Genomic DNA, 27,532 nt, shown 5'->3' on the forward strand with positions numbered 1-27,532 from the left:
TCCAGAACAGCCAAAGCTACACAGAGAAACACACATTTAAGGAGCTCTGAATTCACACAGCCACCCCTGGAGGAAGTTCACGAGTTGCCATACAGGTATTGGGGTCAAGTGCAGAAGCTAGGTATTACATGGGGTTTGTGTGAAAGACTGACTCCACGTAGGTCATGACAGAGGCAGAAGGTCTGCCAAGGGAGATCCCGTTCTTCCAAGTCGGGGTTTGCTCTAACTAAGGACAATACAGACTGGCTCTGGAGAGGAACGGAGAGGTTCATTACTGCAAGAGGACCTGATCTCTGTTTCTAAACCGGGTGATCTTTAAGCCTAGGGAAACGTTTGGCGACCTCAAAGCCCTCGGTTATTGAAGGGTGCTGGCGCAGACCACGAGTCCTTTCAGCAGGGCAATGACGTGGAGCGGCATACCGGATTAGCGCCAGGAGCACCTGTGGCAGGAAACGAGCAGGGTGGTCTAGCCACCAGCACTGCCTCCCCTGCCCCCAGCACTCGCTCTGGCCCCCGCTGCCGTCCGTCTCTAACTGCAGGAGGCCTGCGTTCCGAGACCTGCCTCTCCGGAACCTCACCTCAGGCGCACTCTTCCCCGAGGGGTTCCTGAAGTCCGTCTCATTTCGAGCGTCCTGTCGCTCGCCTCGTCCTGGGCTGCTCTAAATCTCGGGCTCTTGTTTGCACGTCGGCTGTCCGTGCGGCTGTCCGTCCGGCTTTGGAAGTGCAGGCGGAGGAGGGCAGCTAACATCCGGTTTCACGCAGGCCCGGACGCGGCTGAGGACTGGGGCGCCGCGGGCCCACCGGGACCTGGCGGCCCTCCGTGGTCCCTGGCTGCGGTCGTGCGGTGACGCGGCCGGAGGACGCGCGGCGGTGCGGGGCGAGCCACCGAAAGGAAGCCAGGACTGCGCGGCGGCAGGTTCGATCCTTGGGACGGACGGGCAGAGCGCGCTTCAGGCCCGCGGTGGGGAGGGCCAGGAGCAGAAGTGGGAACTGCGGGGTGGGGTGGGGGTGGTCAGGTTTGCACACCGGCTGCTCTTGCCGCACAGCCAGCCATGGATGGCCTCGTCTGACACGGGGGAATACCGATTTCAAAAACCTTGTTTCTGTTTCTTCTTGATATTATTTTTCTACTAATTTTGCGCTGTAGAGCTGCATCGCACTAAACGCTGTGCAATGTCTTGGTTTCAATATCCTGAAACAAAAGGAACCAACCAAAGTTCTCGAGAAAACAGGAAATTCGCGGGTCTGTGGATTAGTTTAACCTGTCTTGATTTTTGATAAATGTACCCTAGTGCTAACCTTAGAGGAATTTCAGTGAGGGATGTATAGGTTTAAATCTTCGCAACTAATGGTAAATTTAAAATTCTTATAAAGTTAAAAGTTACTATAGAAAGCCCCACAGCAAAGTGAAGCGGGCCACGGTTCACTAAGGAGCGGTTATGTTAGTTTTTTCCTAAGCCAGACAGGAAGTAGGTAGCTGTTTGATCACCTTGTTTGCTAAAACAAAAGTTGTCAGGCGAGTAAGGGTAGATCCAGCTGGCCTACGTTTCCCCGATGAAATTTGTCCTCTCTCAATTCTCTTCAACAAGTATCTTGGAGCGGCTGTTAGATGTGAGCAAATGAGACACTCCTTGAACGGATGGGATGGGAGTCGTGGACTGTCTTAGGGCAAGAGAGGACATCCTTAGATCTTTTTTAAAAGTATCGACTACGCAACGGTGTGTAGAGTGGCCCAGAAGAAGCGCTCAGAAATTCAACTAAGAAATTAAAATGCAAAAGATTGATTGGGGGAGATCTTTGGAAGACTTGAAGACTTAGCTATTGAAGGCATGCGAGGATCAAAGAGAAAAAAAGGAGAAACTGATTCCTAAGTTTTTCACTTGATGGTTTGAGAAAATAGAGAACTCTGGCAGAGACCTGGACTGGAGGTAGGGAAGTTCATTACTGGAAGTAATGAACTTGTTTTGAGTTATATTTGAATTACAGACAGAGCCAGCTGGAAATGTGTGCTCAAGAGTGGTAAAAGTGGAAGGCAAACTATACAGAAGGAAGCAGAAGAGGAAAAAGAGCCTTTGCAGGCAGATAGGTGGCTTTTCTTGTCCTCCTCCCGTCCTCTTCCTTTCTTCTCCTTTTGGTCTCTGGGGGTTGAATCCAGGGTTTCCTATATTCTAGATAAATCTGTGGACCTCTTATAGTGAAGCCCAAGATCGCGTTTATCCAGCAGGACACTATAGTAGGGTTGTGTAGTCTCCCAACACATTATTTTTTGGTTCCATAAATAATTCCCTATCTACCTTGACAAGTAAGTTAAAATAGACTTTAAAAAAAACAAACAAACAAAACCCAAGGTTTCATGTATCTCGGGCTGTATCTCCAACTTGTGTGTGGCAGAGGATGACCTGGAACTTCTCATCCTCCTGCCTCTACCTCTTGAGTGGCATGTACCACTTGAAGCAGATTACTAGCTTCATGGAATGCTGGGAGCCCAGCCCAGGGCCTTCCATGTGCTGTGCAAGCATTCTGCCACTAAGCCGCAGTCCCCATCCCCCAGGTGCACTTTAAAGGGAGATAACCATGCCTTTGTTGTTGTTTCATTTTATTTTTCGAGACAGGGTTTCTCTGTGTAACCTTGGCTGTTCTGGACTCCCCTTGTAGACCAGGCTGGCCTCGAACTCAGCAGTCTGCCTGCCTCTGCCCCCCTGAGTGCTGGGATTCCAGGGGTGGGCCACCACTCCGGGCTATAACCATGCCTTTTTAGAAAGGGGATGTCACTCTGTGAAAACTGAAAAAGAATAAGCTAGCAATCTGCTTCCAGTGTTTCTCTGCTCACCTGCTTCAGGTTTTTGTTTTCAGCTCTTAAGTTCCAGACACTGTAAACCGTGATCCCAGGATCTTCAACAGTGGAAGACTATTAACCTGTCACCAGCCATGAGGCTTCAAAGCCCCTCTCCCACCTCTTGTCAGCTTAATGGTAATAGCATTGTTTTGCAGCAGGGTGTTTGTGGGGACATCATGGAATCTGAGTAAAGCACCTAGGCCACATAAAGCAGCGAATGCCGCTTATGATGACATCATGTTTTTGAAAACTGCTTTCAGACCTGGTGACATGTTAGTAATCCCAGTATTTGGGAGGCCAACGCTGGAGGATCTGGAGTTCAAGACCAGCCTGGGCTATATAATGGGTCCAGAATTCTTTTTTTTCTTTTTTTTTTTCTGGGAGAGCCCAATTAATTGACACGTCTGTTAAATCATAGTCCAATTTTTGTGTGTTTTATGTTTTAAAGTGCTGCCATATTACTTAAACAAAATTTACATGTAATAAAGTATGCCACTTTAAATATACGAAGTGGGGGCTGGAGAAGATGGCTCCATAGTTAAGAGTACTGTCTGTTCTTCCAGGGGACCCACGTTCAGTTCCCAGCAACCACATGGCAGCTCACAACTGCCCAGTCCCCGGGATCCAACACTCTTACACAGTCATACATGTAGGCAAAACACCAGGGCAGATAAAATGAAAAATAAATAAATAAAATGTACAAAAAAATATACAAATTGTTGAGTTTTGACAAATTACCACTCTGGCTAAAATATAGAACTATTCAGGCTGGGCATGGGAATGTACACCTTTCATCCCAGCCCTTGGGAGGCAGTGGCAGGTGGAACTCTGTGAGTTCAAGGCCAGCCTAGTCTACATAGTGAGGTGTTCCCTGACAGCCAAGGTTATGTAATAGAGAGATCCTGTCTCAAAAAGAGAGAGAGAGAGACTATTCTATAACCACTCCCAAATTTCTTAGTGATCTTTGAGACCAACCTTCCCATTCCAGACAACTGTTAATCTGTTTAGCTGTCACTGACCTTCTTATAACCTAGATGATTCAGAGTAAACCAGTTCGTTCCTTTGGCCACTAATCGGGTAACCAATACATTTTTTACTTGTATACTGGGTACTGAACCCATGCTAGGCGAGTGCTCAACCACTGAACTAGCCAGCCCAGCTAACTGTCTCTGTGCATTCCTTTTAACAAGATCTCATATAGTACCTGCCTCTTTGCTAGCGGAAGGTGTGACCTTCACCCCTGTTGTTGCATGCACACCAGATGCAATAGGTGCACTGAAGAGTTTCTGTTTTGCTGTATTTTTGGTTTTGTTTGCTTGGTTGGTTTTGGGAGATGGGATCTTGACATTTAGCCCAGGCTGTGCGGGATCTCACCATGTAACCCATGCTGGTCTCAAATTTATGATCCTCCTGCTTTAACCTCCTAGGCCCTATGCTGTACTTTGTTATTCCTGATTGCTTTTTAGAAAAAGGCTTGTAGGTCAGGAGAGATGGCTCAGAGGTTAAGAGCACTGGCTGCTCTTCCAAGAGTCCTGAGTTCAATTCCCAGCAACCACATGGTGGCTCACAACCGTCTAAAATGAGATTTGGTGCCCTCTTCTGATACGCAGGAAGAACAATGTATACATAATAAATTCATTTTGAAAGAAGAGAAGGAAGGAAGGAAAGAAAGCAAAAGGCTTGTATCAAGCTATCTCAAAATGTTTGACTCCCCTGCTTCTGAATGCTGGCAATACAAGTGCGTCCCCACCATACACAGCTGTTGGATGAAATGAATTGCTGAATTTTCAGTTTTGTGGTCACTCCTGGAGTTGGACACTTGGATTATTTCTAGTTTCTTTTTTTTTTTTATTTTTTTATTTCTTTATCTATGTGTGAGAGAGAACATGTGTGCAGGTCTGCAGGCTTGTGTAACTGTGTTTGTTGGTTTGTTTAATTTATTTTTGAGACAGGGTTTCTGAGTAACCCTGGCTGTCCTGGAACTTGCTCTGTAGACCAGGCTGGCCTTGAACTCACAGAGATCTATCTGCCTCTGCCTTCTGACTGCTGGGATTAAAGGCGTGCACTTCGGCCGCCACCACCGATATATGGTTTTAATAGTGAAAAATGAAATAGCGATCTCGGCAAAAAGCCCAAAACTGGTTCAGTTTCTTTCCAAGTGCTGGCAAGCATCTGCTTAAGCAGACAGGACTAACAGTTTCATATGCCCGAGGCTTGTTAGTGTGATCAAAACGATTAGTATTAATAGTATAATTATTATCATTATTAATATCAATTATAGGTCTTCTCATTGAATTGAAGCTTGACATTAGATTTTTTTTAACTCATAGTTTAAAAAAGAAAAAAAAAAAGGTAAACTATTTCTACACAGTTGCAGCAGATCCGCTGTTTTGAAATGCCCAGTGTTGAAAGCCTGAACTCGCTGCGCTCCATACTGAAGGGAGGAGGCTGAGTGTCGGTGCAGTAGTTGCTCCCTGTGACCAAGTAAGTGACCCTAGGGGGCGGGGGGCTGAAAGGGTTCAGGGGTGGCGTGTTCTCTGAGATGCTGTCTCTGGAAAACAGGGCAATCCGTGGAGCCTAGCGTGGAGACTTGCGGACACGCCCGTTGCGTGTCCTTGCCCTGGAGGCAAGTGTTCAAATTTGTGCATTCTCTCCTCTTTTCCTATTTGTTTAGTAAACAAGTCTTTATTGAGCCACAGTTGCGCTTCAGAAACTGGGTTGAGTTGTGGAGTACTGTGGAGCGCGGCAGGCACACTGCTTGGCGAGTGCATTCTGCGGGGGGGGGGGAGTTGTTCGGAGCGCGTTTGGGCTGTGGCGGAGGGGAGTGTGCCGGTGACTGACCTGGCCTAGTACATAAACACCAGGAGGAGGCCCGAGTCACCTGCTGCTTCCTCATCTGCCCCCCCTCATCAGACGGATTAGTGCATAGTTTGAGAAATAAGTAAACTGCGGAGGAGGAAAGAAAGGAAGGAGTGAAGTGGAATCAGGAAGAGAGGCTGGACATGGGGATCATGCTCTTTATCCCGGCATCCCGGAGGCACAGGCAGGCAGATCTCTGGGTACCCGCCCACTCTGGGGAGTTTTGTTACTTTAAGGCTAGCTCTTCCTGTGTAGCCCAGGCTGAGTGTGAATTGACTCCTTACTGACATTAGAAGCCTGTGCACTTGTAACTTCATAGATAAGTGCTTCTGTGGCTTGTAATTTTGTTTTTTAAGATTTATTTATTTATTATGCATACAGTGTTCTGCCTTCGTGTACACCTGAACTCCAGAAGAGAGCCAGATCTTATTATAGATGGTTGTGAGCCACCATGTGCTTGCCGGGACTTGAACTCAGGACCTCTGGAAGAGCAAGCAGTGCTCCTACCCTCTGAGCCGTCTCTCCAGCTCTTGTTTATTTTATTTTGCAGTGATGGGGGTGTGCCAGGCAAGCGCTCTGCCACCGGGCAAAAGCTGGTGCCTCCAACCTTGTGAGGTAGCTAGTGTCCCAAGCAAGGCCACTGAGAAGGTGGCTGGCACTGAAGTAATGGCCCAAAGAGGCTGAGGGGTCAGGTGTGCAAATATCCAGGTCTGGGGAGCACAAGAGCCGCAGAGAGCCTGGGGTGGCCAGCATGGCAGTGAGTAGAGATGGACAGAATGCAGGGCCTTTGGCCGTGACACAGGCTTTTGGTTTGCACTTGGAGTTACACAATAGAAGGGGATTTTGAACACAAATGTGACAGTGTAATTTGAGAAGGAAAGAAAAGGAGGAAACTGAGGAGAGGGGTACCTTTCTGGACTATTATCTGGAAGCCACGCAGATCCAAAGTAAAGGATGCAACAGGGACAGAGGCAGGAGGCTGAGTCTTTCTGTAACACTGGTGATCATGGGACGTCTCTTCCAGCTTGTCTGAATTGTACCCTCTCAGACTTGTCTAAACAGAACTGCTTCTTTTGTAAGCTTGCGTTTTAAAGTGTCTGTCATCTCGGTAGACTGCTCTTTCCTGATCAGTAGGCCCTGCATTCACACTTAATACCTTCCCTGGAGTTCACATCCGTCTTTGAAGTAAGAGCTGGGCCATCTCTTCAGTCTCTCTCTTCTTCTCAATACTGAGTAAATTACTTTCTGTGCGTATACACACCGTATTTTCTTTATTCACAACTTGGCAGTTGTAAGTTAGTGACAGTGACCACGGACGGGTAGGCACTGCCTTGACATAAATGTTTTCATGTTCTTTGGGAGAAAAACAGGAGAAGGAGTGCTGAATCTGCTGGCTGCTCCTTAACCACTGCTTTCCCTACCTATAGGCAGCCTGTTTTCCCGTATGATAAAAGCAGCATCTGGCTAATGAGCAAGGTGTCGAGGTCATCGAGCGAGTCGGACGCGTGGGGAGCAGAGGAGGATGACATGACGGAAGGTGACCTGGGGTATGGCCTCGGAAGAAAACCTGGTGGCATTTATGAAGTTTCATGTTTGACTACATCTAGGAGAAGGTCAGAGGGAAAGAACCTGAGCCCTCCTGCCTTTCCACAAAAGGGGGAAAAAAGAAGCGAAACCGTTTTCCAGTATCCCGGGAATAAGGGCTGTGGAGATGCGTGCACTCACGGATGCAGAGTGTCTGGCTACCGGCGGCAGAGCAGCGCTGGTAAGAACACGGGGCCTTCTCACCTTCCTTCCCCTGTGGATAGCATCGGGGCTCTTATTCTCCCAGCACGTGAAAGTCAGTAACCATAGTCGATTTTCATCACTAGTTCCTTAAGATTGTTTTTTTAGGGGAGCTGGAGAGATGGCTCAGCGGTTAAGAACCCTGGCTGCTTAGTGGTCCTGAGTTCAATTCCCAGAACCCACATGGTGGCTCACAACCATCTGTAACGGTGTCTGATGCCCTCTTCTAACTAACTTCCCTGTGTTCGTGCAGGCAGAGCATTCGTAAAAATAAATAAATCTTTTTTAAAAAGTTTTTTTTTTTTAGGTTAAACTTGTCTATTTATGGGTGGGGGGGGTTGTCGGGGGATGCAAGCTCATGCCAAGGAATGCCGCAACTTGAAGGAGCCAGTTTCCTTCCACCATGAGTCCCAGGGATGGCGCTCTCATTGGGCTTGGTGGCAGGCACATTTCCCTCTGGTCCGCCTCGTTGGCTTTCTCTTGAAAGAATCTGGGGTTAAAAGGAACTGATGTTTTGTTTCCGAGTACGGCAGCAGTTGTAACACGCAGAAGCTGCTTCCCTCCACTCCCAGCTGTGCGATGCAGTTTTATACCCGGCCTACCCCTAGCCCAGCCAACACTTAGGGGGTCCCCCAGGTGCCAGGTGCAGGTTCTGGAAATAAAATGAACAAGTTATGAAATTAAAGTTATAGAAGACGTCTAGTCGGTCATTGCCTTTGGAAAGAAATTAAAGCTTAGTTCTGAGGTATTATCATTACTACATTGATTAAGCTTAAGCTAAATACTGAAACCCACTTAATTGACTTAGAAGATTCGTGTTGGGCTGGAGAGATGGCTCTGTGGTTAAGAGTACTCTCTGCTCTTTCAAAGGACTAGGGTTCAATTCCCAGCACCCACATGGCAGCTCACGGCTGTCTGTAACTCCAGTTCCATGGATTCTGACATCTTCATACCAATGCACAGAGAATAAAATTAAATAAATTATTAAGAAAAAGAAGATTCATGTTTTCCTACACATTTGCCTAATAATTAGTCAACTCATTAACATAAATTTCATTTCACAGTCCTTTAGAAGCTGTTTTTTTCCAAAACCCCATATCTTTTAATTTGTGAATATTTTAGGGTTCATATTTTTTTAAAGCTTTATTTATTTATTATGTATACAATTTTCTGCCTGCACACCAGAAGAGGGCACCAGGTCTCATTATAGATGGTTGTGAGCCACCATGTGGGTGCTGGGAATTGAACTCAGAACCTCTGGAAGAGCAGCCAGTGCTCTTAACCGCTGAGACATCTCTCCAGCCCCTAGGGTTCATATTTTTATCATTGGTTATAACTTTTTTCACTTTGCAATTTAGAGAAGTATTTAATATTTTTTAAAGAAATGCCTTGTAATTTGCAGAGTGTGGTGTGAGCATTTGAAACAGGGTCTTTCTACATAGCCCTGGCTGTCCTGGAACCTACTCTGTAGACCAGCCTAGTCTCTAACTCACAGAGCTCCACCTGCCTCTGGCTCTGCCTCCTAAGTGTCAGAATTTAAGAAGCAGGCCACCACACCCAGCTAAATAACCGGTTTTTAACTAAAGAAAGTATTTGATGTTTTTCCTCCAATAGATTCTAATTCAGATTTGTCAAATGAACAGTTAAGGCAACGTCTTCATGAAGCTTTAGAGGTATGTCCTGTGTGATGCTAAAAGTGAGCGTCACACCCAGCTGGTCCCCAGATCCCCTTCTTCCCTTCATCTGTGAAGTCACACTTTTCAACAGGCCTCCTCTGTTTCTTAGTCTCTCTCTCCCTTCCTGTGTGTGTGTCTCTCTCTGTGACTGTCTGTCTGTCTGTCTGTCTCTCTCATTTTCTTCTTTTTTTTTCCTTTTGCTTTTTCAAGACAGGGTTTTTCTGTGTAGCCTTGCCTGTCCTGGTCTCACTTGTAGACCAGGCTGGCCTTGAACTCAGAGATCTTCTTGCCTCTGCCTCCCTGAGTTCTGGGATCAAAGGCATGCACCACCACGCCTGGCTTCATTTCATCCTTCTTTCTTTCCTTCCTTCCTTCTTTCTCATTCCTTCCTTCCTCCCTCCCTCCCTTCCTTCTCTGTGTGTATTGCCACAGCGTACTTGTGGACATCAGGAAACAACTTGCTGGAGTTGGTTCTCTCATCTATCTGTGGGTACCAATGATCTCACTTAGGTTGTCACACTTGGTGGCAAGCTCCTTAACCTGCTGAGCCATCTTGCTGGCCCTGGTTTTTGTCTCTTAAAAAGTCCCCTTATGTAAGCATGCCCAGTGTTTCTTTGTCTGGCCTCTTTAAACTTACTGGGGAAGATTAGTAATGCTTCCTTGTAGACACCTTTCTTCTATGTGGGGCTCGAAAAGTCTGTCTTAATTTAATGTCCTTAAAGTCAGAAGACTAGAGAGTTGTTAGAAATTAGAAAAGAGAGGCAATGAGATGATGTGATGGTGTCTTGAAGGGAGGGAGCCTTCCCTTCCAGATAACAAAGGGAGTTTCCAAGTCCTGAGTTCTCAGGGGCTTGGGGATGCTCCACACCACATGGTCTAGCCTCGACTAGCCTGCAAGCCAAGGGGCATCGAAGCAAGCATTCAGTAGGGCCATAAACTTCTGTAACAGGAGGGGGAGGGAGGGACTGCCCAGCCACAGCAGAATCTTCTCATTAGCTCAGTCTGAAGAGGGAGAGACAGCAGAGCGAGAAAGTCTGAACTTAAGGTTTTGGATGGCCATGCTGCCTCTGAAAGGGGCGGCAGCCCGTGGCATTCCTAGGCTGTAGTGCACACGTCCAGTCTCTGCCTCTCATGGCCTTGTCCTCCATGGGACTGTGTCCACGGTGCCTCTTATTTCACAGGCACACTTGTCATTAGATTGGGCCCCACCTTAATCCAATACAACATCATTGCAAACATTATATCCTTAAACTAAGTTTGTCCGAGTGTCTATGTCACAGTAAAGGGAAGTGTCACTCAGGCGTGTAGTTCTGTAAATGCTGCATTTCCACAGAGTGGAGCTCTTCAGCTGCTCCTTGGAAGGCATTTTTGAAGTGGTCTTGGCTCAGATGGGCTCTGTTAAATCTATAGTCTGAAGATGGAAGTATTTTTTATTTGATTTGGTTTTTATCTTAACTTATACGTTAAGCCCCCTTTCCAGATAAGTTCATGTTCATGATACTGAACAAACTTGGAAGCAGGTGTCAGAATTCAGACCGTAGCAGCTGCTACAGTTGGATAGGTAGCCATGTGCTTATTTTATGTGTAATGTTTTCAACAAAGTCTCAATCATTCGCTTTCACCAATGAAGACTTGGGAGCCAGATGCTGGGGTGAAAGCCTGCTCTCTCAGAGAGACAGAGGAAGCACCCAGCTGACCTCCTCATCAGCTGATATCCCAATATAAGACTCTTTCTCCATGCTGTCTCAAAAACTCTCAAACTGAATGTCCCTCCCTCCTACTTCCTGTGCATAGTTCATCTTTCTGACTTCCTCTTACTCTCTGAGGTTTTTTTCCTGTATTTCTTCCCTGTCAACTGGTTGCTTGCTCCATCTCTTGAACTATGGTTGATTTTATTTAATCTTTGTTTAATCTTTCTGCTCAAGCAGAAAGCTCTGAGATTAAATGTATGTTTTAGGGCTGAGTCACACTGCAATTAGAAACAGGTTTTTCCAGTAAACGACACAATCTTGGGGTTCATAGTGTGATCAGGTATCCTGGAGCACTAAAGATTTTTCTTTTCATGTGGGTGTGGCTGTGCACATCTGTCACCCCAGCACCTGGGAGGTGGGGTCAGGAAGATGAACCGGTCAGGGCTGTCCTTGACTGCGTAAGCGGTTTGAAGCCATTTGAGACCCTTTGTTAAACAAAACAACACCAACATTTTTTTTTCCTCATTTTCCATGTTCCTGTGTGGGTAAAAAGCGGCAAGCCTTTGTTCTAGCTGGAACTTGATGGTGAGGCTCTTAGTTGTAGCCTGACTGGTTCACTCTGACATCTCAGTCTTGGTAAGAGTAACTCTGGACTAGCCACTGGTCAGTTACAGGGGTCAGAAGTAAAGGCTTACTGCATCTCTGTCCTCAGGAAGTAGAGATTTTAAAAACTGAACTGGAAGCATCTCAGAGACAACTTGAAGGTAAAGAGGAAGCACTGAAAATCCTTCAAAGCATGGTAAGAATTTAAAGATTTATTTATTTTTATGTACATTGATGTTTTGCCTGTATCTTCTAGAACTGAAATTACAGACAGTTGTGAGCTACCATGTGGGTGCTGGGAATTGAACCAGGGTCCTCTGGAAAAACAACCAGTGCTTATAACCTCTGAGCCATCTCTCTAGCCCTATCTCTGAAATTTTCATCACTTAACATATTCCAGTAATAAGTGGCATTGTAATTCCTGCACTCAGGAGGCAGTGGCAGGAGGATGGAGAGTTCAAGACCAGGTTGCCTCCTGGGACCCTGTTTTGGGAACACACTCACACGCCAAAACAACCAACAGTAATGAGTGGTGTTTTTACCTTGTAAAATAAACGTGTTGGTGCTTAATATTGTTGGATTTTTTTGAGATATAGATTTGTTTTTTTCATTTTTGCTTTTCAAGACAGGGGTTCTCTGTGTAGCCTTGGCTTTCCTGGAACTCACTTTGTAGACCAGGCTGGCATCAAACTCACAGAGATCTGCCTGCCTCTGCCTCCCTGTGTACTGGGATTAAAAGTGTGTGCTACCACTGCCCATCTGAGATACAGAGATTTCATTATTTTTTAAAGATTTATTATTTATATATCATTCTGCCTGCGTGCCAACACGCCAGAAGAGGGCACACATAGATGGTTGTGAACTACCATATGATTGCTGGGAACTGAACTCTGGACCTTTGGAAGAACAGCTAGTGCTCTTAACCTCTGAGCTATCTCTCCAGCCTCAAGATACAGATATTTTAATACCATAATTTCCTGATCTTTTTTTAATAGATCTGTTTGGTTGGCTGGCTTGGTTTTTGTTTTGTTTTGTTTTTTTCAAGACAGGGTTTCTGTATGTTTCTGTATGTAGCCCTGGCTATCTTGGAACTCCCTCTGCAGACTAGGCTGGCCTCAAACTCAGAGATCCTCCTGCCTCTGCCTCCTGAGTGCTGGGATTAAAGACATGCACCACCATGGCCAGCAATAATTTCTTTTATTACTAATATTCTATTTTATAGCCATACATGTTTTATGTATCTTTCGCCCACCAGCTGATATACAAAACGATTCCAGGACAGCCAAGGCTACACAGAGAAACCCTATCTCGAAAATAAAATTAAAATAATAAAATAAAATGTGGGGCTGGAGAGATGGTCCATCAGTTACCGCTTTTGCAAAGGGCCCAGGTTTGATTCCTAGCACCTACATCAGGCAGCTCACAGCTGCCTCAACTCCAGCTCCAGGAGACTCCCCTTCTGGCCTCTTCAGGTACCTGCACACACAAACATACAGACACATTAAAAATAACATAAGTCTTAAAAAAATAAAATGTGCACACAGGAATGTGTGCATAGATGCTGTAGTGTGCAGATAGGAATGTTAAAATGTGATCTTACTGATGCTGGTTTTATTTATTTTTTTCCTTAGGCAGTGCTTGGAAAAGCCACAAGCCACACACAGACAGTCCTTCAAAAAACCATAGAACAAAAGAGATCTTTGGAGAAGGTATTTGCAGCTGTTAGTCTGATGGTATTTAAACATAATTTCCTTAGGCTAGTCACAGTAATGGGTGAGTCATTTGTGGTGCTCTCCTTAAGGAATACTTTGATCTTGGATGGCTTTCCGTTTGGGCACTTACATTTTAAAACAGATCGTCACGTGGGTAAAGTATAGTTTATTTCCCTCTTAGGGTAGCAGAGGATTTGCCAGCTTGGCACTTCTCATTTTCCTTCTGTCTTTCTTCCTCTGCCCCCAGGGTCACCCTGCTTCTGACTATATATGAAATTTAGAATTACCAGGCATAGTGGTGCACTCCTTTAATCCCGGCACTCCGGAGGCAGAGGCAGGAGGATCTCTGTAAATTCAAGGCCACCCTGCTCTACCAAGCCAGTCCAGGACAGCCAAGGCTACACAGAGAAGCCCTGTCTTGAAAGAAACAAACAAACAAAAAAAAAAAAAAAAAAAAAAAAAAACAAGAAAAAATTAGGATCATTGTAGATGGGGCCATTTGGGCTAAGACTCCCAAGTGTAAATTTAGTTTCTGGTGTTTCCATGGGCAAAAGTGGGCGCTGAGAAATCTGTGCTCAGTACAGTGACTTTTTTTAAGATTTATTATTATTTTTTTTTATGTATATGGATGTTTTGTCTGCATGTATCTGCTCACCAGAAGAGGGCATTGTATCCCATGGGACTACAGTTATAGATGATTGTGAGCCACCCGTGGGGGTGCTGGGAATTGAACTCAGCACCTGGGGGGGGCGGGGGGGAGGAAGCACTCTGGGCTCTTAACCACTGATCCATCTCTCCAGCTCCATTTTGTTTTTTGTTTTTTTGTTTTTAAGACAGAATTTCTCTGTGTAGTTCTGGCTATACTGGAACTCATTCTGTAGATCGGAACTCAGAGATCCACCTGATCTCTGAGTTTAAGTGCTGGCATTAAAGGAGTGTGCCACCACCACCACCACCACCACCAGGCAGTACAGCAAATTTTTAACTCAAACAGTTTGAAATTTCTTTTTTGTGTTCAGCGAGCTTTGGCAAAGTGTGTCTAAGTGCTAAAAGAGCCCATTTGATGTATTTTACAAATGGCATAGACTCTTCTAAGCGTCATTTTTACTCTTTTAACTGTTGTATGTTGTATATGGGTATTAATATTTACTACTGGTTTATCTTCTGGTAACACTGCTGTTAATCCTCAGCAGCTGTATAACCAAATCACCACACAGAGACTGGGTTTTTAGTTAACCTAGAACACAATGCTGGGCAATATTTACTCCCTCCTAAACCTCCAAGCCCTCAGTTTCCTAACATTTAGATTTCCCACATTATACTTGCTTTTTGTGAAATCTTAGGTCTGGTTCATGCTCCAAGTCCTCCAAGCTCTCTCCTCTCCCTCCGCTCTCCTTGTGCTCCTCTCCTCGAGCTCCTCCTCCTTCTCGCCCCTTCCTGTTCTCTAGCTCCTCCCCTCTTTCCTGTCCTCTGGCTCCTCCCATTGCACAACATTGTATCTAGTTGCTTTATTTGTGTCCTGTTTACACAAGAGTTGAAACAGGATGCTTATAGTGAGTATCACAATGCAATATCCAGATTGAAACCAGAGACTTGGGGGTGGGGAAATCAGCATTTGAATTAACAAGGGTAAGGCATATACATTTTAAAAGAACATTATACCAACAGTTGTATGATTAAATGAGTTCCTTCACCCTCTTAGTGTCTCTAAGTGATTTATGCTGATAATATTCCATGAATGCTTTTTTTTTTTTTTAATTTGAAGGTGATATTTCTCTTTCTGTAGGAAATAAATGCCTTGCGTTGGGAAATGGAATTTGATAAGGATAGATTTAAAAACATAGAGGAATCTTGGACCCAAAAATATGACAGGTTTGTATACTTATGGCACTGATAATTACACCGAGGGCCTTGTGCAACTACACTCCAACTGAGGCACATCCTTAGTCCAGGCATGTATACTATCATCCAGAATTTCCCCAAGGGAAATTTTAAAATGCATGTAATTCAAATGTAGTTTTAGACAGTCTTCTTTGAGCAAGCTATAAATAAAATTCCCACTGCTTACCCATTTACCATTTCCACATTTTTCTGTTATTTTCATATATATCTATTTATATACCTATTTATCTACAGATATAGATATATATGCAGTGTGATCCACGACTATGTCAGCTGCTGGGGAAACTGAAGCAAAAGGATTCTAAGTTCCAGGCAATTTAGTGTGATTGTCTTGAAATAAAAATTTTAAAGGGGCACGAATGCTGCTCAGTGCTGATGGCCCGGCTAGAGCAACATCGAACAGAGCAGCCAGGGGAGACGGTGCAGCCGCTAAAGTGTTCCCTCCCCAAGTGTGAGCACACGATGTTCAGATCCCCAGGACCCGTGGGGGAGCGTTTATCTGTAATCCCCGCATGCCGATGGCAAGATGGGCCATGGAGACACAGGCCTGTCCAGAAGCCCACAGGCCAGCTAGCCTGCTATGTGCAGCAGTAAACACGAGACTGTGTCTCAGCAAGGTCCTGCAAACGCCTCCATGTTGTAGAGTGTTTCTCTTCCAGTGTGGAAGGGGATTTCACTGTACGAGCATGCCACATCTGTTCTCCTCCTTCCCTCAGACAAACATCAGCAAAGATACAAAAGCACAGTATCGAAGTATTTTTTTTCTTTTTCTGATGTTTTCAGAAAATATTGCTGGGCACAGTGGCGCACGCCTGTAATCCCAGCGTTTAGGGAGTTAGGGAAGCAGAGGAAGGGGATCTTTGTGAGTTTGAGGCCAGGCTGGTCTACAAAGTAAGTCTAGGACAGCCAAGGCTATGCAGAGAAACCCTGTCTCAAAAAAACTAAAAAAGAAAAAACATTATTTTAAAATTTCTGTTATTTTGTAATTGTGTGCATATGTGTAGGGGTCCAGAAGAGGGTGTCAGGTCCCCTGGAGCCGGGGTTTCAGGCAGTTGCAAGTCACCTGACATGGGTGCTGGGAACCAAAGTGGGCTCCTCTAAAGACTCTTGACACTAAGCCATCTCTCCAGACCCCACATTTTTCTTATTCTTGGGAAAGGCTCTCAATACATAGGCCAACATGCCTCAGCCTCCCAGGTGAGGGATTACCCAAGTGTACTGCCATTCCCAGCTAAACTGTATTTGTGCATGTCTGTTTATTATGTGTGTGTGTACATACACACACATACATATATGTGAAGGTGTTTCTCTAGCATGGGCAAGGCTGTGGGTTTATACTCACTAACTTTGTGGGGGAAATTAGAGAAAATTAGAGAAGTCATTGTGAAAATCAGTTCCTGGAACCTCAGGAAACCTATTCTATTTCACATTTTCTTTTCTTTCTTCTTCATCTTGTTTGCTTTTTTTGTTTTTTGAGACAGGGTTTCTCTGTGTAGCCTTGGCTGTCCTGGACTCACTTTATAGACCAGGCTGGCTCAAACTAGAGAGATTCACCTGCCTCTGCCTCCCTGAGTGTTGGGACTACAGGCGTGTGCCCCATGCCTGGCTACACTCTCTTCTCTTTCCTTTCTTTTTTATCCTTTAATTTTTTTTTGTGCTTTTAAAGCATATTTTATAATAACCTTTGAGAGATGGCTCAGAGGTTAAGAGCACAGTCTGTTCTTCCAAAGGTCCTGAGTTCAATTCCCAACTACATGGTGGCTCATAACCATCTGTAGTGAGATCTGGTGCCCTCTTCTGGCTTGCAGGCACACGTGCAGACAGAACACTATAATAAATAAATTTTTTAAAAAAGTTTTGTGTATTTACCTTAAAAAGTTGTGTTACATTTAGTTATTAATCTCTGTGGGAAGTCAGCCCACGCCACAGTGAGCATGAGGAAGTCCGAGGGCAACTATATCTCATTTTTGACTGAGAAACCTTACTATTATGATTATATTTCTTTATTTATTTGGAGAGAGGGTCGGGTGCATCCCAGGTTTGTCAGAGATGACTTGAACTTCTGAGCTTCCTGCCTCCATTTCCTCAGTGGTGAGATTTCAGGTATGTGTTGCCATGTCCAGTTTATATGGCGCTGGTCACTCAATCTGGGGTTTCCTGGATTCTAGGCAAGCAATTTACCAACTGAGCTAAACTCCCAACCACCCATCTCATGGTTGTTTTTTCATTTTTTTTTTAATCATTTGAAGTCAGTCTGTAGTAGAACATAGAGTAATTTCAATAAACATCATTATGAATGTCTTGATAAGTATATATTTTTATTTTACAATTATTAAGGGGGACATGACGCAGGATGGTGAATACATAGAGGTCAGAGGGCAGCTCATCAGAGTTGGTTCTCTTCTTCTACTGTGTGGATCCCAGGGATTGAATCCTGGTCTTCAGGCTGTAAGCTTAAACTCTGGCTTCTGTTTTTTGAATTATCTTTTTAAATTTTTTATCATTTAAGACTTATCTTTATGTGCATGCATATCTGTGTGAGGATGTCAGATCCCATGGAACTGGCGTTATAGACAGTTGTGAGCCGCCCTGTGGGTGCTGGGAATTGAACTCAGGTCCTCTGGAAGAGCAGCCGGTGCTCTTAAGTGCTGAGCCATCTCTCCATCCCTGGGGTTGGTTTTTGTGTTTTTAAGATTTAATTTTATTATTTTTACTTATACATATACATGTCTAAATGTGGATATGTGCACATGAGTGTAAATGCTCACAGGGGCCAGAAGAGGGCATTAGAGTCTCTCTCTCTCTCTCTCTCTCTCTCTCTCTCTCTCTCTCTCTCTCTCGGTGCAGGCTACACAAATGCTCCATCACTGAGCTGCATCAGCACTGGCTCCTCCTTTGTCTTTTTTTAATTATGTGAACATAATTATCTAACATAAAATTTACCATCTTGACCATTGAAAAACATAGTTAGGCCAGGTAGTGATAGTGCACACCTTTAATCCCAGCACTCAGGAGGCAGAGGCAGGTAGATCTCTATGAGTTCAAGGCCAGCCTGATCTACAGAATGAGCTCCAGGACAGCCAAGTCTACACAGAGACCCTCTATTGTTAAAAAAAAAAAAAAAAGTATAGTTCAGTGATATTGAGTCCCACATAGGATTGCATAGGGTTGCATGCTTGCAACACCAATACTCAAGAGGCCAAGGCAGGATAACTGCTGTGAGTTTGAGGCCAACTTGGACTGCAGTGGTGTCAGGCCAGCCAGGGCTACACTGCAAGATCCTATCTCCAAAACTAAATAACCTAGTCACATTAAACCAGGTGTGGTAGCACAGGCCTGTACTAACACTAGGAAGGCCCAAGCCAGGAGGATCAAGTTAGCTTTGGCTAGACAGTAAGACTGTCTCAAAACAAACGAGCATGGAATGGTGGCACCTGCCTGGGATACCACTGCTTGACTGGAGGATGGAGAATTCAAAATCGTCCTCAGCTACCTAGAGAGTTCAGGTCATCCCAAGTTACACGAGACAAACAAAAATCTGGAAGAGGAGTCAGTTTTACAGCCATTACCACCATTCATCCAGGATCCCCTCAAACGGCCACTCTTCACTGGTCCTCCCAAGGCACTGCTGGCCGACACTCTTGTCTCTTTGAGTTGGAATACTCTGAGTGCTTCCTGTTACAGAATCCTGCTGCATTTGTCCTTTTCAGTTGTCCCGCAAGGTTCCCCCATGTTGTAACATTTTTCAGAATTTCCTTCCAAGATCTCCAATCTTCTTCCAAGAAGAAGGCTCCGACCTGTATCTCTAATCATCTTCATTTATACCTTCAACCCTAGATGGCTGCTGGGGGCTTGCTTCCGCCTTACAGCTATTTTGAATAATGGTGCTGAGAACATGGGTGGGTGTTCCCTTGCCCCATCCCCCAGTGAAGGACTTTGGGTTTGCCTTTGCCTTTTTTTTTTTTTTTTTTTTTTTTTTTTGTAAAGGATTGAAGCCACACTGGTGGGAAGTATAGCAATTTCTCATATGCCCTCCCTGAGCACAGCTTCCCACCATCAACATCCCCACTTGTTTAATCCACTGGATATAATCCACGGACCTACAGTGATTCGGCATCAACCCACATCCACAGTTTACAAGAGGACCTGTCTAAGATGGCCTAAGCACAGAGTCAGTATCCAAATGGTTATTAAGTCAAATTACAACTGTGTTAATGTGAAGGAGAATAAATGTGAATTTGGGCTCTGCTGAGTTCTCGACTAAGTAAAAGATTTAGGAGTATAAGTTGAGGGCTGGAGAAATGGCTTAGTTTAAGAGCACTGACTGCTCTTCCAGAGGTCCTAAGTTCAATTCCCAGCAACCACATGGTGGCTCACAACCATCTGAAATAGAATCTGATTTCTTCTGGTGTGCATGAAAACAGAGTGTTCATATACATAAGATAAAGAGTATAAGTTGAAGGTGAAATGGCTAAGTAGATAAGAACACTTGCCACTAGCCCGCCATGGTGGTACGCCTGTAATCCCAGAATTTAGGGAGGCAGAGGCAGGCAGATCTCTGTGAGTTCGAGGCCAGCCTGGTCTACAAAGCAAGCCCAGGGCAGCTGAGGTTACAACGAAAAACCCTGTCAAAAAACAAAATCAAAACAACAAAAACAAAATACTTGCCACCAAGCCCAGTGACCCGAGTGTGATGCAAAGACCCACTTAGGAGAACCCACGCCCACAAGTTGTCCTTTGATCACGTGCGCATTTCTGTGCCTCCCACAAACAAAATGTAGTAAGTTGGAGAAATAAAAATATTGTTGCTGTGAGGTATTACTACTTTAATTATTAAGTTTCTTTTTTCCAGACTAAACTGTGACAATGCAGTCCTCAGAGAGAATCTGAAAATAAAGACAGAAGAAATAAAAATGCTCAAGTCTGAAAATGCTGGTGAGTAATGTATTTTAATGATTCTTTTAAAATATGTCTAAAGACAGAGCATACAGAATATAATATAGCAAGAACACTCTTGTCAACACAGGCAAAATGCTAGTATTTTGAAGTAATATAATTTAAGGAAAATAAAAAGATGCATCATTGAGATTTTTAAATAGTTTCAGTTTGTTTGTTTAGATTTCCTAAATCAAGGTGAAATCCATACAACATAACCTTAATCATTTAAAAATAAACAGTTGGGCTGTGGTGGCACTCACCTTAATTCTAGCATTCAGGGGGCAGAGGCAGGTGGATTTCTATGAGTTTGAGGCCAGCCTGGTCTATATAGTGAATTTGATGACAGCCAAAGGCTACATAGGGAGACCTTGTCTCAAGAAAAGAAACAAACAAGCAGCAACAATTGGAGGAGTTAGAGAAAAGTGGAGGTGGGTATAATCAAACTACATTGTGCATTGTCTGAAAATTTCAAAAATATTCTTACATAAGCAAACGTGATGAATTCAGTGGTGTTGACATACTGCTCTATTTCCAGAGCTTTCTGATATTCCAGAACAAAGGCTGTGTTCATTAACCAGTTTCTCTCCAGTATCTCTTGAGCCTGCCTGTGAGTTCCGCCTGGTTATAAAATGAGTTCTAGGACAGCCAGGGCTCTATGTAGCAAGAAACCTTGTCTCAAATCCCCTGGCTCCCCCTCCCAAAATTCTACAAAATTCCTTAGAGCAAACTAACGGCAGGCCTGGGTGGCAAAGAGGCTTCCCCACTGAAAGTAGCTTTTTCGGAGCTGGAGACATGGCTCTGCTGCAGTTAGGAGCGCTGACTGCTCCTCCAGAGGTCCCAGTTCGATTCTCAGCACCCATATGGCAGCTCACAACTGTTTCTAACTCCAGTTCCATGGGATCTGACACCTTCACACAGACATGCAGGCAGGCAAAACCAATGCACAGAAAAACAAAATGAAAAGACATAGCTATTACAGATTTCTTTTCTCCCATGACACTCAGATCAGGTGGGTTTCCTCAGATAGGTCTTCTGGATGGAGCCCAATCTTGTGGGTAATGTCTGAGGTGTGTGTTACTTAGAAGAAATGAGTGTACGGCACTGGTGTAACCCCACAAAGTTCTGACCTCAGAGCTAACTGTCATGTGTGGCCCTTCCTAGTTTTGACTCAGCGGTACTTGGAGGCTCTCGCCATGTTGGATATCAAGCAGCAGAAGATGGCTCAGGAGAACCTGGGTCAGGAGAGTGGCTTCACCGAGGTGTCTGGGCTCGAGGTACCCATGCATCTATGATGGATGCAGGACGTCGTCCGCCTGCTTTCCCTCCCTCCTGCTCTAGGACAGCAACAGACTTAGCTACTCAGGCTAGGGTGTGAGAGGCCTGTGGGATTTGCCCAGGTTGGTGCCACGCCCAAGAGGCACAACTGTCGGACCCTGCAGAATGTGCTGTTTCCTGCCTCCGGTCCATTCTTACCTTAACAGTGCTTGAGCCATGCTCCAGTGCTGGGTGGAGCAGGCTCCTTCTGAGGACTTTCTCACTTTATCCTGACTGAAGGGCTGCAGGGGGAGCCATCCAACTGAGGCTGGGTAGGTCAACCAGGAGTGACCCTGTTTCTTCACTGTGATGGGCCAGGGCTACAGGTAGCTTTACTACAGTCATTGCCTGAGAAATATTTTAAGATATAGGGAATGATTGCAGAGTAATTTTTTTTTTTTAAAGAATGAAAGTATGATTGCTTTTCCCAGGGGCAAAATAAAATTCCCTGTTCATTCTGAGCAGTCTTGTTGGAGGAGGGAGACCTAGTGAATGCTGGCTATAGGGGTCACGCCTGTCACAGGAAGCACACGTTAGGATTAACGCTTGGTTAGGCGAAATTCTTGCTGCACATTCAAAGCTACTGGGGATGAATGCCAGGATTAAAGGTTTTGAGAGTGAAAAGGAAGGAAGGCAGAATTCTTTGAAGTTTTTGTTGTAAGTAATCATGTCTCATTTGTGGTCATTTCCACTCAGATCACAAACTCATCTCAGCTTTCCTTAAAATATGTATTATATATATCATTTATAATATATGTAAACACATTTTTATAATTAAACATAAAATAATTACTTTCACACGTTCCACTTTCTTTAGCTCAGAGGCATGACTGGCATGTGCAGGGCTGTGGGATGGTGTTTGTGTGTGGCCAAGGCAGCATGACCCTTGGTAACAGGTAATGTCTTCTGGTTTCAAGCTTGCAGTCCTTGGAGCCTGCTTGTGTCATGGTCCTGATGGGAGCCCCTGCTCATGTGCCAGAATGGCAGCATCTACTCGGAAGCTGGTCCTTCAGCTCAGACATGAGGTATGCTAACACCAGTGCGACCACAGGGGCGTCCGTTCCATTTCCTTGTTAGCAGTAGAATAAATGGCAATATTTGCGGTAATGACTTCATCTGAGGAGTCACTGACTGTGGAACCCAGGCTTGGCTTCATGTGATAGCGTTAATGTGCTTAGCTTTCGTTTGCCTGGTTCCAAAATACGCATGGTACAATGCATGAAAAGCTGAAGCTTTGTAAAGTTGTTTGACTAAGCGTGAAGTTAATATTTTTTAAAGTCACACTTTCTCATTTATACCTGGCCCCCAAAACACAGTTTATAGAGGGAAAAGGTATATTTACACTTAAAACCAGTAGAACACTGGTTAGTGGGAGAACATAGAGCTTAATTGAAATGGAAGGAACCATCAGGCCCCGAACTTGCAACACCACTGTTCCCTGTCTGTGGCTTTGGGCTGGGTGAGTCTCAACTGTCTCAGAGGTTAGCAGGACAATAACTACTGTGGAGGAAATAGACATGTTTAGTGTCAGCATGCCTGGAATTTAATCAACTGATAGTTGTGATTTGGCATACTTCTAAAACGACTTTTTTCTTTCTTTCTTTCTTTTTGGCTTTCTAAGACAGGGTTTCTCTGTGTAACTCTGGCTGCCCTGGAACTTGGTCTATAGACCCGGCTGGCATTAAACTCAAGAGATCTGTCTGCCTCTGCCTCCCCAGTGCTGGGATTAAGGTCATATACCACATGCCCAGCCATTGTTTTTACCCTTTTTTTTCTTTTCTCCTTTCCAACTGTGCCCTTCCTCCAGGATGTGGGCAGGACAGACACTTGGCCAAGAGCCGGATTGGCAGGGAATTGGCAGACACGAGGCATCCTGGCCAGAGTGCTGGTAGCATAGGCAAGTGCTGATTTAGGTAAACTAGACGGAACAGAGAGGAACACAGAGGAGATTTCTGTGCAAAGCGTGATTCCAGCTTCACCTGTGATGGCTCCCCACGCTCTTTCAGATGGAAATTCTGCAGAAGAGCAAGGAAGAGGCGCTCATGACAGCAGATGCATTCAGAATTGCTTTTGAGCAACAATTAATGAGGAAAAACGACCAGGCCCTGAGACAGACACGCGTGGATAAGTGTAGAAGAGCAGCAACGTGGACGAACAGGCAACACCTCAAAGAGGACGGTAGGTAGGGGGCAAGGGGCAAGAATGGAGGGGGTGGTTGCTTCGGGATTTAATAAATCTATGAGGCACAGGAAAGAGATAAAATTGAATTATTTCATGTAGTTGTTACTACATGAAGTTTAGTAAGTCTTGGGCTGGAGACGGCTCAGCAGGTAAAGGTGCTTGCTGCACAAGACAGCAGAACTTCTGTCAGCCTGTGCAGAGACGTTTAAAATTAGGGAATCCCACATGGGCCCTGGCTTTCTGCTGCCCCTGAAGACTGTGATGACTCGGGGCCCAAGCACCGAGTTCCCAACAGCATGGCCCCCACCCCACAGTCTCCCACTCCTACCCTGAAGTCCACAGCCGCCATCACACTGTACCACCTGACACCAGTCCTTGTGGTTTTGTGAGAGTGACCTCTGGCCTGACTTAGGAGTTCATTAGCCTTGCCTCACAGGTACTTCTTTTACTGCAACTAACATCAGTGAGTGTGTCTTTCTCACCTGAATTCTCCCACTGAATTTCAGGATATCCAGCACAAAGGAGAAAGAAGACGTTAGGGCAGAGACTACTGGGAATACTCCCTTCAGAAAACAGTTCCAAGAGGGCTGAGGACCAGGACAACCTGAAAGAGGTCTTAAAGATGTTAAGAGATTTGGTTAGTACCTTTGCTTGCTTTTGTCAGGGGCTGTGGTCCTATTCTAAACCATGCTTGCCTCTTAGGGCCCCTTCTCCATGGGGTCCTACTCTACACCATCTCCCTGCCAACCCTTTCCTCTTCCATGTAGATCGCCTCTGTGAAGGCTTCAGGTTCCACATCTGAGGGGGGGTCAGCGACTCATTCCAACACATTTAAGTATTCCAGGCACTTAGTCACAGTACTTTAAATCATTAACACAACCTGCAGTCAGTCCTGTTACCCTTCCATAGGTGGCTGCTAAACCAAGATGCAGACTCAGGTACTCCGAGCAAACACACTTTGACTCTGATGACATATTTATTTGTATATAAATACATAAAAACAAGATCAGATACAGCTTTAAGTATTCTTTCAGAAATACATCCATGTTGGGATTACATACATATACACAGTTGTCCCTATCTCAAGGTGACTTACAGGATTAAACAGAAGCAACAAGAAGTTGTTGGGCTTTTAAGGAAACGTCTGTTGTTGTATGTATGTATGATGTATGTGTGGGAATGCATGCCATGGCACATGTGGGGTCAGAGGTCAGCTCTGTGCATCAGGTCTGGTATTTCTATGTGAGTTCAAGAACTGGATTCAGTTCACCAAGCTTGAAAGACAAGTACCCTTCCTTGATGAGCCTCCTCACTGCTGTCCCCACCCCCACCACCTTGAAAAAAAAAAAGGAAGTCCTGGGGCTGGAGACATGGCTCAGGTTGGCTCCTTAGTTAAGAGCACTTACTTCTCTTCTAGAAGACCCAAGCTCAGTTCCCAGCACTGGCACTGAGTGGCTCACAGCCACCTGTAAATCCAGTTTTGGGTGATCTGATACCCTCTAGTGGCCTTCTTGGGTACCTGCACACACATGGCACATACATCACATATACACAGAGATAAATAAAAACCTGAAATTAAAATAAATAAATAAATAAAAAAGCACAAGCTGGGCAGCGGTGGGGCACACCTGCCGGGAGACAGGCAGGCCGATCTAGAAACCAAGCTCTGGACAGCCAGGGCTGTTTCCCAGAGCAATCCTGTCTCCAGGGTAGGTGTGGTGAGGCAGTTGAGCCACTGAGCTGGCTCAGAAGGTGACAGAGCCTGCTGCCAGGCCAGACAACTTGAATTCCATTCCAGGACACACGTGGCAGAAGGAAAGAACTGACTCCTGCAAGCTGTCCACCAGCTCTAACATATTCCATGGCACTCACACAGAAACATGAACACAAAATAAATCCTAAAATGTCTCTTCAGTCCCCTGGCATTTGATTCAAGATTATTCTAAAATACTATTGTTAACATTTAAGATGCAGTGTTTTAATAAAATGCAGTACTCCTTTTTCTGCGACTCACTACCTGGTACATTTTTACTTCTGTGTTTACAGCTGAATGACAAGGAAGAAGCTCTGGCCCATCAAAGGAAGGTTAGTTACATGCTTGCTCGGGCACTGGAAGACAAGGACACTGCTTCAAAAAAGAGCAAAGAAAAAATTCCCACAAGCCAGAATTTCCCATTCAAAACTGTGTGGCAGGAAGCCTCAGAACTCTATGGCTTACATGACACAGTACATTCAACTGTCCGTGTTTCTGATCCTGTGGGCTGTATTTGTCCTGTCCACCACTGTCAGAAAGATTCAGTCTGCTCAAGAACTCTTAAAAGATCCTGTTCTTTGCCATCAAATATATTTTACAAATAAACCAGTTGAAATTAGAATTCAATTTTGAAGTGGAAATGGAGCTCAGAGGTGGACACTTGGTAAGCATGCATAAGGCCTGGATTTGGCCCATGGTGGCATATGCCTTTAATCCCGACACTTGGGAGGCAGAGGCAAGCAGATTTGACTTTGAGGCCAGCCTGGTCTGCAGAGTGACTTCCAGGACAAGGGCTACCTAAGGAAACCCTGTCTCAAAAAACAACAGAACAGAACAAAAAAAGGCCTTGGGTTTTATATTCATCATTGCAAAGACTTTGAAAAAGAACCCTGGGTACAGAGGCTCACACCTGTAAATGCCAGCACACTTGGGAGGCTGAGGCAGAAGGACCATTTTAAGTTTGGGGGCTGACCAGATACAGTAAGACTGTTGCCAAAAACAGAAAAGGAATTACATAAATGTCAATATTAAGTTGTATGAAAAATAAATCAATCAGTTAATTAAAAAAAAAAAAAAAGGTACAAAGTGGTACATGCCTGTAATCCCACCACTGCTACAAAGCAAGTCCAGGACTACCAAGGCTACAGAGAGAAGCCCTGTCTTGAAAAACTTGTGTGCGTTCAAGGTGTTTTAAAAGTTTATTAGCATAATAACTTAAAAGTCGACGTTAGCTATCTTAATCTGTGTGTTAACAATGTATGTGTTAATAATGTATGTGTTTCAATCACATCCCTCTCTTTCAATGTTAGGATGCAGCTTAAGGAATCACACCCATAACATATCCTACAAGAAATGGATTAGCATTTGTGTTCACATTTTATCTATAAACTCTATGTCCTTATTTTATGACTTTAACGCCTATGTCTTATATTCTTTGAGAAAACTTAAAAATTATTTTTGGAGCTGAGGAGGTCGTTCAGCTGGTGAAGTGTTTACCAAGCAAGTGTGAGACTGAGTTTGATCCTCAGCAGCCACAGGAAAAGCCAGGTACAGTGAAGCCTGTAACGTGACTGCTGGAGACGCAGGGGCAGGCGGATCCCTAAGGCTTTCAGGCCGGCCAGCCTACCTAATGGGAGAGCCCCAGACCCCAGGGAGAGAGTCTCAAAAAAAAAAAAGGACAACACAGAGGCTGACTTAGAAACACACTCACGCTGACTTCTGAAGTGATTTTTGTGTTGGGTGTGGTGGTACATCCCTATACTCAACACTCAGGGGCCTTCAGGGTTGCAGGTCTGAGAGTGCTACCTAGTGAAAAAACTGTCTCAAAAAGCAAAACTAGAGGCTGTGATAGAGGCTCCCGCTGCCAAACACCATGCCTTAAGTTTGATCCCCAGCCTCCATCCACGAGGCGGGAGGAGAGAACCAACTCCCAAGAGCTGCCCCCTGACCTCCACACTTCACTGCCACTTAGTCTTGCCCCTGCACTAATAAAGCCAGGTATGGTTGTGTATGCCTTCAATACCAGTGAGGCGGCAGGTCTCCGTTGAGGTCAGACTGGTCTACATAGTGAGACCTTGTCTCAACAAACAAAAAACAAACAAATGTAGTAAAAGTATATTTTTAAAAACCTTTACTAACAGATTAATAGTATTTATTTAGTTAACTATATGGGTTTTAGGTCAGCTAACTCAATATAATATTACCTAGGACCAACTGTTAATTTTGAAAAACTCTTATCTGTCATTTTCACAAATTTTCATTTACCATTCAAAAATTTTAAA

The 27,532-nt window shown here is 44.7% G+C and overlaps 2 protein-coding genes across 9 annotated transcripts in view; one reads left to right on the forward strand and one right to left on the reverse strand.

Annotated features, from left to right (window-relative positions):
- Positions 1-776: 776 nt before the first annotated feature.
- On the forward strand, positions 777-26,666 carry Ccdc125 (coiled-coil domain containing 125). Of its 8 annotated transcripts, XM_060385646.1 has the most exons (15): positions 779-916; positions 2,854-2,971; positions 5,208-5,320; positions 5,399-5,466; positions 7,127-7,460; positions 9,095-9,153; positions 11,560-11,646; positions 13,082-13,159; positions 14,949-15,034; positions 19,917-19,999; positions 21,164-21,276; positions 22,234-22,341; positions 23,323-23,494; positions 24,004-24,134; positions 25,544-26,666. In XM_060385646.1, exons 5-15 carry the CDS (start codon positions 7,163-7,165, stop codon positions 25,853-25,855), a joined length of 1,527 nt encoding a protein of 508 aa, XP_060241629.1. In that variant the 5' UTR covers positions 779-916; positions 2,854-2,971; positions 5,208-5,320; positions 5,399-5,466; positions 7,127-7,162; the 3' UTR covers positions 25,856-26,666. The 8 variants fall into 8 exon arrangements, with proteins under 8 accessions (XP_060241630.1, XP_060241628.1, XP_060241633.1 ...); XM_060385647.1 differs by lacking the exon at positions 2,854-2,971 and having other exon boundaries at positions 777-916; XM_060385644.1 differs by lacking the exon at positions 5,399-5,466 and having other exon boundaries at positions 7,123-7,460.
- Cdk7 (cyclin dependent kinase 7) overlaps positions 12,530-27,532 on the reverse strand; it is a 44,137-nt gene continuing 29,134 nt past the window's right edge. The window contains exon 12 of the mRNA XM_060385652.1: positions 12,530-12,926. Within this exon, the coding sequence (XP_060241635.1) occupies positions 12,919-12,926 (8 nt within the window). The 3' untranslated portion in view covers positions 12,530-12,918. The remainder of the gene's footprint in view (positions 12,927-27,532) is intronic.

The sequence above is a fragment of the Meriones unguiculatus genome, chromosome 6, assembly GCF_030254825.1.
Source record: "Meriones unguiculatus strain TT.TT164.6M chromosome 6, Bangor_MerUng_6.1, whole genome shotgun sequence".
NCBI lineage: Eukaryota > Metazoa > Chordata > Mammalia > Rodentia > Muridae > Meriones > Meriones unguiculatus.

Bases quoted from the DNA above. Each gene is read 5' to 3' on its own strand.
- Ccdc125 (XM_060385647.1), top strand. From the start codon at position 7,163: ATGAGCAAGGTGTCGAGGTCATCGAGCGAGTCGGACGCGTGGGGAGCA. The intron at 7,461-9,094 runs GTAAGAACACGG...TTCCTCCAATAG, and splicing joins CCGGCGGCAGAGCAGCGCTG to ATTCTAATTCAGATTTGTCA. The intron at 9,154-11,559 runs GTATGTCCTGTG...CTCTGTCCTCAG, and splicing joins GTCTTCATGAAGCTTTAGAG to GAAGTAGAGATTTTAAAAAC.